Source organism: Ochotona princeps, chromosome 11 (assembly GCF_030435755.1).
Source record: "Ochotona princeps isolate mOchPri1 chromosome 11, mOchPri1.hap1, whole genome shotgun sequence".
In the NCBI taxonomy this organism is placed as follows: Eukaryota; Metazoa; Chordata; class Mammalia; order Lagomorpha; family Ochotonidae; genus Ochotona; species Ochotona princeps.
The window spans coordinates 25,727,699-25,741,391 of record NC_080842.1 but is presented as its reverse complement, the minus strand read 5'-3'; the positions used below and the strand labels follow the sequence as shown (position 1 = coordinate 25,741,391).

The window sequence follows — 13,693 nt, the reverse complement described above, 5'->3', positions numbered from 1 at the left end:
GTGGGGGGTCACCGGGAGGCAGCGAGCGGCACATTCCTCCTCAGCCCTCCTCCCGCCCACCTGGTCTCGGGGTGCCCCTCCCCCGCGCCCCGCGCAGCGCCCCGGCAGCGGCGGGGTTAAGCGCAGGAATGCGGCGGCGAGGAATGTGCGAGCTGAGGAGCCGGGCGCGGGCGGGTCGGGGCGGGGCGCATGCTAATGAGCATGCAAATGAGGAGGCCCGGCGCGCCGCGGCCGCCGCTCGGCCGCGCTTCCCGGATCCGAGCCCAGACGGCGGCAGCGGCGGCTCGGTCGGCTCGGGCGGCTAGGGCGACTCGGGCGCCGCGACCCTCGGCGGCCGCAGGGGGACGGGGAGGAGCAGCAGGAGCGGGAGGAGGAGGAAGAGGCGGAGGCAGCAGGCTCGGCGGCGGGGAGGAGGGGTGGGGGGTTCGCTCGCCTGTGGGAGCGCAGACATGGTGGACTGATCCTCGGCGGCGCCGAGAGCAGGCAGGGTTTCTTGAGGCGTCCCCCTCGCCCCGTGGCCCCGCTGCGCGCGCGCCGCGCCCCGCAGCCCCTCGCCGGCGCCCGCGTCGGGCGCGGCGGCCGGGCGGGGCAGTTGCCGCCTTTCCGCCGCGTCCCGCGCCCGGTCCCTATGGAGGCGCCGCTCGCCGGCGAGGCCGCCGACCATGCCTAGGCGGGCCGGGAGCGGGCAGCTGCCGCTACCCCGGGGCTGGGAGGAGGCCAGGGACTACGACGGCAAGGTCTTCTACATCGATCACAACACCAGAAGGACCAGCTGGATCGATCCCCGGGACAGGTGGGCGGCCGGGCCGCGGGTGGGCGCGCGCGCGGGCCGGGGAGGGGAGGCCAGGGGACACCCGCCTCACAAGTGGCGCGGCGCTTGTTGTCCGGGAGACCCGGTCCGGGCGGTGGTGCCCGTGGCGCTGGGGGGTGGTGGGGGCGCGTGGGGCGTCGCTGGCCTCGGGTGCCTGCGCCGGGGGGTGTCCGCCTCAGGCGGGGCTGCGTCAGCCTGCTGGACGCCCTGGAAGGGCCAGTTCGAGCTGCCCCTTCCAGGGCCCCTTCTTTTGCCCACAGCTTTCGGGACGCCCGCCCCCTCGGGGGAAACCTTCAGACACTCGTGGCTCGCGGGGAAGGGTGGGATCATCCGGCTTGACTTGGCGCTCGGTCCTGTTAACGGACCCAAAGGGGCCACCTGAGCCCCATTCCTATCTCATCCCAGCTGAAAGTTGGCCCAGTTGACGCAGGAGGGCACCTGGGGCCTCAAGGGGACTGGGGCTGGGGCTTGCCCGGGGCCTGCCGCAGGCCTGATGGCAAGGTGGGGGGAGCTGGCCCTCCGGGCCACCTGTGGCATCGCTGGCCGTCCGAGCAGAGACTGCAGGTTGTTTTGATCAGATGCGCCCCGCTGCCAGGCCCTGCTGTCCCATCGCTGCGCATAGCTCCGGTAGTTGGGTGTAATCATTGGCCCTGCCCCTCGACTTCTTGGGAAGTGCTTGTTTGGGGGGATTTTACCGCCTTTAGTCTTTATCCGAAAACTTTGAACCGATTCTTAGGCCTTGAAAAGGTAGATTTTGTGTTGCAGTGAAAAAGTGATGAATTAAACGCTGGTCTGACCTTTGGGTATGGTGTAGCAGATATTTTTTTTGCCTTGGTACCGTCATGCATTTTATTCCTGCCTGGAGGTGAAGAGAAGCGTAGCAGAGTTATCATCTGAGAAGTTCAGGAGCTGAGGTTGAACTGAGTGTTCACAAATGCTCCTCCGTTCCATGTTTCCTTTTGCTCTAACAAGGAGATTTTCCTAGGATTATTGTAATAATCATAGGAGGTGTTCCCAATTATAAATGTAAATAATATGTCACTAGGGATAACTTCTGTTGTTTCTGGAAATTCTTCACAGCTTTTTCTGGAATGTGACTTAGGGTTTATAAACTCTTCGGAGGTGCGCCTCTGAAGCATTCCTCCTGTTTTCAATTTGAAGCTGAGCTGGTTTCTTCCCTCACAGCCCCTGTTAATTATGTCCTCAGAATGTTGTCTTTGAAAGCTATCAGAAAGCCACGATAAGGCAGGCTTAAACGGCATTATACATTTATGGAGCGGTCCTTGTTAAATTATCCACGAAGGGTTCGGCTTGGGTTTCCCTCCTGGAAAGCCACCTGGGCTGAGGTGGTGTCTGGCCACAGCCGGGCTGCCTGTTGCTGGCCTGATGGAGTTAGGACAAGCATCACACCTCCGCTGCCTCTCCCCCGGGTATTAGCTATCATAAACTTCCCACACTTCAGCTGCTGGTGCGACTTTTGCCGCTGCACTTTGAGACTGCTTAGCAGATAGCAAATGTCATTGCAGACGCTGTGCACCCAACGGAGGCTTTCAAGGCACCTGTATAAATATTTGACTTTTACAGTTGCATGGTAATTTTTTTTCTGCTTCTGGAAAAGATACTTGGAGTTTTTGATAATTGAAGCTGCAGTACATTCTTGAAATAATTTAGACGTTTTTCGTGACTCTCATGCTACAGTTTATGTGTTTTGTTATCTCATAAGTTTACCAGAAAAGATGACAACAATAGGTAATGCCTGGGTAAAGAAAATGTAAAGTGAAATAAAATTGCATGACTTGGCTTATCCTTGTCACTGGACTGCTACTTTCAAAGTCAGATGTGTTCTTTATTTTAAACCTTTTTTTTTTTAAATTTAAGATTTATTATTTTGACAGTAACAGAGAGATAGAGAAGGATCTTCATCTGTTGGCTCAATCCCTAGATGGCTGTGAGGAGCTTCCTGTGGCTGCCCCATGTGAGTGAGAGACACAAACCCCTGAGCCATCTCCTGGTGCTCCTTTCAGGCCATTAGCAACCAGTGCCCACATGGAATATGTTGCAGATGATGAATTTACCTGCGATGACACAGCATTGATCCCTAAGCTTTTTTTTTTTTTTTTTTTTTTTTTTTTTTTTTTTTTTTAACACAAAGTCAGATATACAGAGAGGAGGAGAGACAGAGAGGAAGATGCTCCATCTGTTGATCCACTCCCCAAGTGAGCGCAATGGCCCGTGCTGTGCTGATCCAAAGCCAGGAGCCAGGAACCTTCTCCAGGTTTCCCATGTGGGTGCAGGGTCCTAAGGCTTTGGGCCGGCCTCGACTGCTTTCCCAGGCCACAAGCAGGTACTGGATGGGAAGTGGAGCAGCCAGGATTAGAACCGGCATCCATATGGATCCCTGTGCATTCAAGGTGAGGACTTTAGCTGGTAGGCCACGGCGCTGGGCTCTGACCCCTAATCTTTTAATTGTATTAAGAATTATTATGGCTTTTTAAAAAAGATCTATTTTATCTGAAAGAGTTATGTAGAGAGAAGGAAAGAGAGAGGTTAGGGTCATTGGTTATCCAGAACTGAGCTGCCATGAAGCCAGGAGCCTCTTCTGGGTCTCTCATGTGGGTTCAGGGGCCGAAGGACTTGAACTGTACTCTGCTGCTTTCCCAGGCTGCCATAAACAGGAAGCTGGAAGTGGAGCAGCTTGGACGCCGACTGGTGCCCGTGCGGGATGCCGGCACTGCAGGCACAGGATTAGGCTGCTGCATTACCGCGCTGACCCTTAGAACTTTGTAGGATCCTGAGTAACCATTTGAGGGGACAGTTTAGACTAAGATAACTCATTAGTCTGGTTTTTCTTGAAATTATTAGGTCTTTTTTTTTTAACTGTAAATTTGACTGGTTGTGAATATTTCTGGCTTGAAATATTAGAATTTTGAAATATATCCTGTGACATCATAGTAACTTTTGCTTGCATTTTAAATTTGAGTATATTTTCTTTTAGGGCAGCTAAGTAACTAGAAGTTTTCCTATAGTGTAAGGGATGATGGGAGAAAATATTTGGAGTGACTATTGACTCTTGTTGATATTGTTATGCACACCAAAATTTGGAAAGAGAAATATTATATAGGCAAATTGGAGTATATAGATTCTTCATCAGCATCTAATTGCAACTCCTGAAAAAAACCCGATGTACTCCCTAGTCATATTTACTATACTATTCTTTTCAGTAAAAGAATTTTTTGTCTTTCAGCGTCTGTCAGAATTTATTAAGTTTTGCTAATTGTATAGCATTAGAATCTAGGGGCGGCTGGAGGATTTGGGAAGTGCATAATTTTGCATAAGAATCCATGATGCTGCAGTACTGAATCATTGTTATAAAATACTTGGAATCTTTTGAAGGTAGATGACACAGAGCAAACTCTGCTGGGATGCGATGGAAGATTTTACTCTTCCACCACTTACAAATCGAGTAAGTTTACTTGAGTTCCTGAATTTTCTAAACCTCCATTTTTAACTCTGAAATGAGGATAATGCCCTCCAGCTCATAGGGATGTTTGTGGTAACATTGAGCTCCTATTCAGGAACTGAATGTGGTTGATGTCCTGGGTGCATGCCCCTTGTGGTTTCTTGTGTTCTGGCCACTATGCTAAGCTCTGTAACTGAGATCTGTATTCTTCTGTTAGCCTTATGAGGTGTTGTTGCTCCTGGCCAGTGACAGATGAGAAGTTGAGTCACAGAAAAATCATCATTGCTGTTAAGCGTGGAGCTGCTAGGATCCGAAGTCGGTACTGACCATCCAGGTCTGTGAGTGTTCTTTTGGTTTGTTCTATTGGAAAGGTAGAATGATGGAGAGAGAAAAACACTCTTCTGCCTGTTGACACACTCCCCTACTGCCTTCAACAGCAAGGGCTGTGTCAGGTCAAAGCCAGGAGCCAGGACTCCAAATAACTGTCCTACACGAGTGTCAGGGAGCCAAGTTCCCTGCAGCATCCACTGCCCCTGAGTTTGTGCGTTAGCAGGGAGCTGGATCAGAAGCAGAGGCACTTGGGTATCAGGTGTGGATGTCTTAAGTGGTGGCTTAACCTGATGCACCACAGTACTTGCCTAAAGCCCATGTCCTTAGCCATTCCTTTAGGCTGCCTGGAACCCTGGGTGTGCAGTGGCAGAGCCTCTCTGCTCAGAGTTGATTTTCTAGTCTGTTGGATCAGTCTAATCCTGGGCAAATCTACCTGTTCATGATCCTTGTCCGTCTTTTAAGGGCCCACTCTCCAAGTCTGTTACTTTGCAGATATCCCTCCTCATTGACCTCTGTGGCTCGTTGTGGGTCTTTGATCACACGAATTGGTGTTGTGGTTGGCCATAGATCATGGCAAGTGGTCTGGACCTGTTAAAAAAAAAAGCCAAAAAAACAAAATAAACCCTGCACTCATAGACAAAAACTTGGGATGGATTTGTTTTAGGGGACACGTCCTCTGACTGGATTTATTCCAAGTTCCTATCTCAATCTGAGAGAAAAATTGCACGCAGAGAACATATAATTTAATTAAAGAACTTATGTCCACTCAGATATGCTGGCATCCTCTCTCTCTGAGGGAAGAATGGTGACTGCCCCACCAAAGTTGGTATGGTACCTTTGAAGGATAGGAGATGAATCCCAACTTGAATATTTCAGTGGGTTGGAGTTTGGGCAGGAGCTTGGTGTGATCTCTAGCAGGCTGTCGTGGTGGCTGCTCTCTGGGGGAGGCATCTGCATCATGGTGTCACGTGTGAAGGGAAGTGAGGCCCCAGAGGTGTGGTGGGTCGGGGTGTGCTCAGACTGGACCCCTGTTGGATCGGCATGGAAGTGGGTTGTGTTTAGCTGGTGCAGGGCTGCTATACAAAGGCTGCTGGCAGTCTCTCACCTCCTAGTCATCTGCTATCTCTTTGCCTAACCCAGGTCATTCCCCCTTCCCTCCACCCTAGAGATGATCTTCTTCTCTTTAATATGTAGGTGAGTTTAATTCAGGAAGGTTGCTTTTCTGTATCATCTTCATGCTGAGTCAGGGCACTGTCTCTGCCCAACCAGAGAATGAAAATCCCTTGCTAAACGATGTAGAGATTTTGTGTGAGGTGCTGGAACTTTGTCTCCAGTCTGGCAGTGGCTGGAGTTCCTACGTGACCATCATTTCTGTGAAACTATTGAATTCTGAAAGAGACTGATCTAACAATTAACTTGAGTACAGTTGGACAAAGGTGATGGAATGAGTAGAAGCCGTGTCAGAGAACAGAGAACTCTGAGTTTCTCAGATAGTAGAAGCTGACAGACTTCACTTACCAAGATCACAGCACTGCTTAGCTTGTTCATAGATCCGTTTAATCTCTCTCCCCATCAGCCACTGTTAATTTAACAAGTTTCACTAGTCACTGCACATATCCTGCTTTATCCTTCCAGTAAGTAGTCTAAGACCAGTTGGCTGTCCATAACCACTTCAGCTAGGGAGTCCACAGAATTGTGCAGCGGTTGTAGAGCCTGCTCTGTAGTTCAGGGTAGGCTGCCCAAGCCAACAGACAGGTTCCCTAAAGCAGCTTTAGGAGATGTAGCAAGATTTTCTCCCTTTATGGCGGAAGAGTTCACCAGGGTACAGTTTCCTGGGAGGAATAAAAAGTACAGAAGCCTTAATGTCTTCTCCTAGGGAGAGATGTATAATAAAAAAAAAATCTTATTTTTGAAGATATACTTGAATTCTTTAGTTGACTCATGAGAAAGCAGAATTGTCATCTGAGGGTTCTTGTAAAGAGCCAAGGAGTACAAATTTAATTCCTGACAGATGTATGAAGCTATAAATCTGTGGTAATTTAATTGCAGTAACAGTATTAGGTCCTTTCCATTTAGGCTGTAATTGACCACACGTGAAATCTCTGTCTCCAACAAAGCGAAGTCTCCTGGGAAAGCTTGGATTTTTTTTTTTTTTTTTTTTTTTTTTTTTTTTTTTTTTGGTGGTTTTGGGGATCTGTTTTCAGGAGACTCTTGTTGCTGTTTTCGATCAGAGCTTTTTGCACCTGACCTAAATTGATAATATACTTTATTTGATCAAAGATGTCTGCATGAATCAAAGAGAGTGCATCAGAGCTAAGGAACGGCCTCCCATAAAACAGTCCAAAAGGGCTAAGCATCCAAGGCAGGCGGTGTGCTGTAGCTGGAGCCGTGAGAGTGAGATGGCTGGACAGAGTTTGGGCAGAACCCTTAAAGACTGTGGCTGGTTCCTTCAGCCTTACCTGAAGATTGTGGCCCTCAGAACACTTAGAGATGGCAGGGGATTCCTGAAGCACTGGCTGTCTCCTGGGCTGCTTCAGAGACAAAGGGGCACCCGTGGTCGCTGGGAGAAACCTGGAAACTCCAAATCTGGGATTATTTGTTTTAATAGGACTTTGGATACTTCTTGTGCCTTTTCTGTCGGATTGGGGAAGGCTCTGCTCACGCTGTGAAAGTATTGATGAAGACTGGTAGATAAATGTGTTGATTTGCTAGGGACATGCTAAATAAGATCTGGCTGCCCGTCTTCAGCAGGGTGGATTCCTCTTGTTCACACAGGACTAAGGAAGGAAGGTGATCTGATGCTGACAAAGCGGCCAGGATCAGGTTGCTTCTCCTCAACAGTATGTAGTCCTTTACCTCAAGTCTTGGGGCACTGGTCTGCCTTTCTTACGCTCTCCATTCCCAGGTGGGTGGAGTCAGGCATTTCTTTCATAGTTTTCCTTTGAGAAGCCATCGTGAATGTGGTCTTGGTTTAAGTCTACCACCCAATGGAATCTTCACTGTTAACTCACTGCTAGGCCTATTCCTTTAGGAGTGGTTTAATAGGAATTTACAGCCACCTCTGTACGCTGGGATATTACAGCCATTTCCAAAGTCTTCAGCTTTCTTGGCTGCCGCATCTGCCAGTGCATTTCCTTTGATGATGGAACTGTTCCCCTGTTTGGGTTCCCTGCAGTAGACAACAACTACTTGTAGAGACTGTAAATCTAGAAAAGATTTTCCATGTTTAATGGGAGAGGTGTTTTTTGTTTTGTTGTTGTTGTCTGTTTTTGTAGTCAGTAGACCTCCTTCTCCAAATCGCTGCATGTGCACATATCATAAAAAAAAGCGTGTTTGGAATCTGTGTAAACGTTGACTCTTTAGCCTTTTCTGACTTTTCAGGATCTAGTCAAAGCAGTAAATTTGGTCTTCTGGGTGGCAGTTCTTGGGCTTCTACCACGTGGGTAAGAACCACTGTGGTACATTCTGCCCTTGTCCGGCCCCTTTTTGGAAATACTGCCATCAGTGACCCATTCAGTATCTGGGTTTTCCAGAGGTTTGTCTCATGGATCAGGCTTACTGGAATATGACCTGTCTTGTGGTTCCTACACAACAGCGAGTCAGCTTTTTTAGTCTCTTCTGCTGGCGGGAGAGTAGCTGGATTGAAAATAGCATACTTTTGCAGGTTACCTCGGGGGAGTGTAAAAACGAAGAATCTAGTAAAGGGAACCTCCTGTTAGTCACTGTGTCTGTGCTTTAATCTCTAGAACTCCTTGTAACTGGTATGGAGTTTGAACATCAAGAGGCTGACCTAAAGTTGACTTGGTGGTTCACTCACCAAAAGTGAGGTACAGCAACTGCCCTGCAGCATGTGAGCTGTCCTGCAGCCACTAAACTGGGTTGTATGGAGAAGTAGGCCGCTCGTCATGAAAGTGGGTCTGGTTTTTGGGTGCATGTACAAGCAGGATGAAGGGCATGTCTAGGTTAGGGATTCCCTAGTGCATGGGCCTTTTTCAGTAGAGCCTTCATGTCCTCCTGTCTGGGTGGGTCACTGTTAAACAGATCTCATGTGAAGATTTGGCTACCAGCCCAGTCCAGAATGCTAGTCCTGCAGAAGCCTGCTATTCTCAGCGACGTCCTCAGTTGCTTCTCTGCAGCAGCACTGTACACTGTATAGCCTCCTTTCACTGAAGTGAGAGGACGTACTTTCCCTAGGCCAGGGCAGCTGGGTTATTTTCTGTGTGGAGATCTGGGCTTTTGTAAGGGAGAATGTCCTCATTCTCCTAAGAAAGCTTAAGACCTGTGTGGCCTTCCCTTCTCTTCCCTTCCTCTTCCTCTTCTCCTTCCTCTTCTCCTTCTTCTTCCTCTTCTCCTTCCTCTTCCTCTTCTGCTCCCTTCCTCTGTCCCTCTCTCCTTCTCTCCCCATCCTTCCTTCTTTCTTTCCTTCTCCCCTTCCTCCCTTCCCTTTAGATAGAAAAATACTTTTTAGTACATAGGGTATAAGTTATCTTCCATTCTCTCTTTATGGAGGAATTTGCTTAATTGGAATAACCTAAGTGGAGATTCTAGAATTGAGATAGCTACCTTTGTACTAGATGGTGTTTTGTCTGAGTCCTCCTTAGAGGAACTGCAGAGAAATGCTGTATATATAAAAGTTCCCTTGTGAGGATGTCACCAGACAGGTGAGTTGTGTCACCAAAGCACTGAGGAGGCCTGTCCCAATGTACGGTTACGGTTTATGTAAGGATGGGTCAGTTCATTTGAAGGCAAACCAATATTGGGATTCTTGGAGTAGCAGTATTCAGAATGTAGCATTCTTTAGGTCTAGGGCTGTGAACCAAGATGTGCCTTTGGGTATCTGAGCTAGGATAGTTTGGGATTTGATACAATAGAATGAAATTATGGTCCTGAGATCCTGAACCATTTAATGCTCTCGATTTGGCTTTAAGATAGAGAGAGATACTCTAAGGGAATTGTCATGGAAACAGGACTCCAGGATTGAGATATTTATTAGTCAAAGGTGGGCATCCCCACTTAGCTTCTGCTGTTTAGGGGTATTGGCATCAATGATTACATGTCATCTTGTTTTTTAAGGGGATTCCGATGAGGCCAGCATGTGTGGCCTGATTCCAGACCTGTGGCTCTGTATCTTGGATTGCAGTGGGGAGATTATCCAAGCTGGGACTTGTCTCAGTACTTATAAGCATCTCATTAAGAAAAAAAAAAAAAAAGGATTTAGACTTAGGAGTGCTTAACCTGAGAGAAATACCCAGGGATAGCAAATTCCGGCTTGGACTTTCTGGCATTGCCAGAAACTGGTGTGAGATGCGAACAGCTTGTCTGACAAAGTCCCTTTCCCCGAGAGGCTTGAAACAGCCATTTGAAGTAGGGATCCTATATAGGGTTTTCATACAGAGTAAGTGACTCCCATACCAATCAAAAACATATTCTCACCTATGACATCCAAGGTCATGGAAGGCTCTTGGATTGGGTTGTGGGTGTCACCTGAGTGCACAGGTCCCACCCATCCTTAAGCTAAGGATGTGAAGGGGGGCAGTGAAACATCCCCTTTCTTTGTAGCTGAGGGCAGGCTTGTTCCCAGTGCTTCTGTGTTTAATGTGTGGGCCTTTCTTACACCAATATTCCAGCTTTTAAAAAAATTTGTTTCTGTTTTAAGATTTTATTTATTTGAAAGGTGGAGTTACAGATTGAGAGAGAGTCATCTCTCTGCTGGTACACTCCCCCAATGGCCACAGTGGCCGGGGCTGGCCAGGCTTAAGCTAGGATCTAGGAGCTTCTTCTGAATCGCCCATGTGGGTAGTGGGGGCCTACCTACTTGGGTCATCCTCTGCTGCTTTCCCAGGCCATTAGCAGGAAGCTGCATTGGAAGTAGAATAGCCAGGACTCAAGCCAGAGCCCCTATGGAAGGACACCTATATACAGGCAGCCACTTTACCTGCTACACCACAGAAACTCCTAGCTTGTGCTACCTGAAGCAGTCTCTCTCAGGCCTTAAAAAATATCTTATTTGAAAGAGTTATTGCAAGAGAGGGAGGAACAAAGATATCTTTCATCTACTGGTTCAGTCCCCAAATGGCCCCAGGGACCTGGACTGGGCCACATTAAAGCCAGGAGCTTGGAATATAACACACTTTTCTCCCACATGGGTTTGGGGGCCAAAGCTTAGAGCCTTTCTCTGCTGCTTCCCCAGGAGCATGAGCAACGAGCTGAATCAGAAGTGAAACAACTGGGTTTTGACCTGGTAAGCATCTGGGAGGCCAGCATTGTAGGCAGGAGCTTAACCCGCTGTACCACAGTACTGGCTCCTCTCTAAGACTTCTAAGCTATCAGTGGACCGCTACTGAGGGTACACTAGAGGTCATGGAGTGCTGGTTAGTTAGTAGGACTGCTATTCCATGAACTTGTGATCTTTGCTATTGTTTCCTATTTTGGCATACCCTTTCCTCTTTAGCCTGTCTCTCTTGCTAGAACACTCCAAATACTGTATCAGCATTTTGTTCTTAGGAATTTGGGGTTCCATGGCCAGTTTCTAAAGCTTTCTCTGAATAACGGGGGTTGGCCGACTGGTGAAATGGGCACAAAGTAGGGTCTACCCTTCAGCAATGTCTATCTTTCTTTTCTTTAAGGTCTCTACATGCTTTTCCTGGGGTAAGTCTGGACTCTTCCTTTTGCTGTGTCGTCTCTCTGACTTTGTCATAATTTACAGGTTTGACAATACGTTTGCTAATCTCAGACATAGACTGGTAACTTAAGATTCTCTTGACCTCTTTGATGATTTTTTTATAAAAGGTTTATTTATTTTTGTTGCAAATGCAGATATACAGAAAGGAGGAGAGACAGAGAGGAAGATCCTCTGTTGATTCACACCCCAAGTGACAGCAATGGCTGGAGCTGAGCCAATCCAAAGGCAGGGGCCAGAAGCCTCCTCTGGGTCCCCCACAAAGGTGCAGGATCCTAAGGCTTTGGGCTGTCCTCGACTGCTTTCCCAGGCCACAAGCAGGGACTGGATGGGAAACGGTGTTGCCGGGACCAGAACCCGTGCTCATATGGGATCCTAGCATGTTCAAGGGGAGAACTTTAACCGCTAGGCTACCGCACCAGGCCCCTTTGATGATTCTAATCGGCTTCTGTCTGTGGGACTGCCATAACTCCCACAGCATATTGGTCTGGCCAGAGAGTCAGCATGGCCTTAGGCCTCAGACCAGAGGCACTGTTTCTCTTCCAGGATGCAGTAAGTGGAGAAGAATGTGTAGGTCAGTCCAGGTTAGGTTAAAGGCCAGAGTTAAGCCCTGAGAGTCTCAGTAAATTTGGTAGGATTTTCTGAAAGCCTCTCTAGGTTTTGTTGACAGTGACTTAAGTCAATCATGGAAAAAGGGACAGCATCTTCATCTCTGCATCTCTCAGGGGACAAAGCTTGCTTACACTGAGTCAGTAGTGATTGCCTCTGAGAGTGATTGCAGGTTGAGCTGTCTGCTAGTCAGGAGGGACAGGCCGTGTGTAGGTGAATGCTGTGGGCTGTTAGAGGTGAAGGAGAGTGTGAGAACCCAGAGCCCTGGGGCTGGGGCACAGATGATTAAGGAACATCTGTATGGTGGGCCTTCCACTGTTGCTTGTTGCTCCTTTGTGTGCCTTGTCTCTAAGTGAGCAGGGGTGTAATAGAGCCTCCAGCTCCTTCTCAGAGTGGCATTTGGAAAGAGTTCCAGAAAGGCCTGAATGTAAGGCATTTCTAATAATTCTTTCTGCTTCTTGCAGAAGAGGTGAAGTTAAAGTTGAGTTTAGTCCCAGCTAGTGGCCAGGTCTCTTTATTCTGTCATGCACATTGTGGCCAAGCAATGTGCGATTCCAAGCCTCTTTTTGGCCAAGTGCAGTCTGCTTAGTAATCTTCGGTCTAACTAGTATCACCATGATTGTGTTCGACATTTTCGCTGAATATGTGTGTGTGTGAGAGAGACAGAGATGTAACACTGATTGATTAGGAAAGGGCGTTGCCTAAAAATAGAAAAGAAAAACAGACAAAATCCCCTCTAGAGAAACCTGCTAAATGTAGAGTACCTTGATTGGAACCAGAAGTCTACACCTGGTCCCACTTCTGGGATCCTGGAAGCTGCAGCCACTACAGTTGTCCATGCAACTGATCCTCCAAAGGGTCTCTACCCAGGCCTGTTGGCATGGGCCTTGTGCCCCATGGGGAGGCTGAACAGGCCACTGGGGCTCAGGCCAGTTAGTGTGGCCAGGTAAGGGTGTTGTTAAGCACATGCCATGCATATCTTGCTGGATCTAGAAGCTGAGTGCCTGGCCCCTCCTGGAAGTTGGAAATGGGAGTCTGGGTTTAGGATATCCTGATGCCTGGAAACTCACCTCTGCAGCTCCACCCCATCTGGCTCCCTGCCCCCATCTCCTGCATGCTGGGGAGGCAAGCAGGGTGGAGGGCAGATGCAATGGCTGGCACCTGTCGGCGATTGCCATTAGGGAGCAGTGATTACCACTTCATCCTGGGACCCCAGCCAGGGGTCCTGAGGCAGCCCTAGAGGCAAGCTGGGGACCTGCAGAAAACTCACTGGAGTCTGTGCTGGGAGTGGCCAGATGCTGAAACTCCCTGACATGCCATGGGGCCGAAAGTGTCTCTCTCCCCTCTGCTGTGGTGCATTTGGGCAGGAGGAGTGCAGGTCCAGAGGTCTGAGGAGTTCAGAGGGCCTGTGGCTTGAACCCCCTTTCCTCCAGGGCATTCTCCCTCCCCTGCTTTTAGTCTAGGGTATGCTTAGTATTACCCATTGCACCCTTCTGTCAGGTTTGCCCCTGGACTCTGTTCTATATTGCGTTTTACCTCGACAGGTTATGGTTGCTCACCTCCAATTGCTGAAGCAGAAAAAGAAGTTATATATAGTTTAGCATTTTAAAGACCTGTGTAGGTGCTGGTAAAGAGATAAGAAAAAAGGAACCAAACCCTAAGAGAGGCAGAAGTTGAAATGCACTCACCAACTGATGTTTGCCTGGGGTCTAGTTGCTGTCCCCCTTCCTCCTGGCTGGCTCCCCAATGAGTTTATTCCAAGTTGGTGTCTCAATACAAGAGAAGTCAAGGCAGAGATACAAAT

At 48.6% G+C, this 13,693-nt stretch overlaps 1 protein-coding gene across 1 annotated transcript in view; it reads left to right on the top strand.

Moving 5' to 3' along the window:
* The first annotated feature begins 468 nt into the window (after window positions 1-468).
* Window positions 469-13,693, top strand: part of WWC2 (WW and C2 domain containing 2) — a 202,167-nt gene continuing 188,942 nt past the window's right edge. Inside the window, exon 1 of the mRNA XM_058669952.1 lies at window positions 469-793. Coding sequence (XP_058525935.1) covers window positions 663-793 — 131 coding nt within the window. The 5' untranslated portion in view covers window positions 469-662. The remainder of the gene's footprint in view (window positions 794-13,693) is intronic.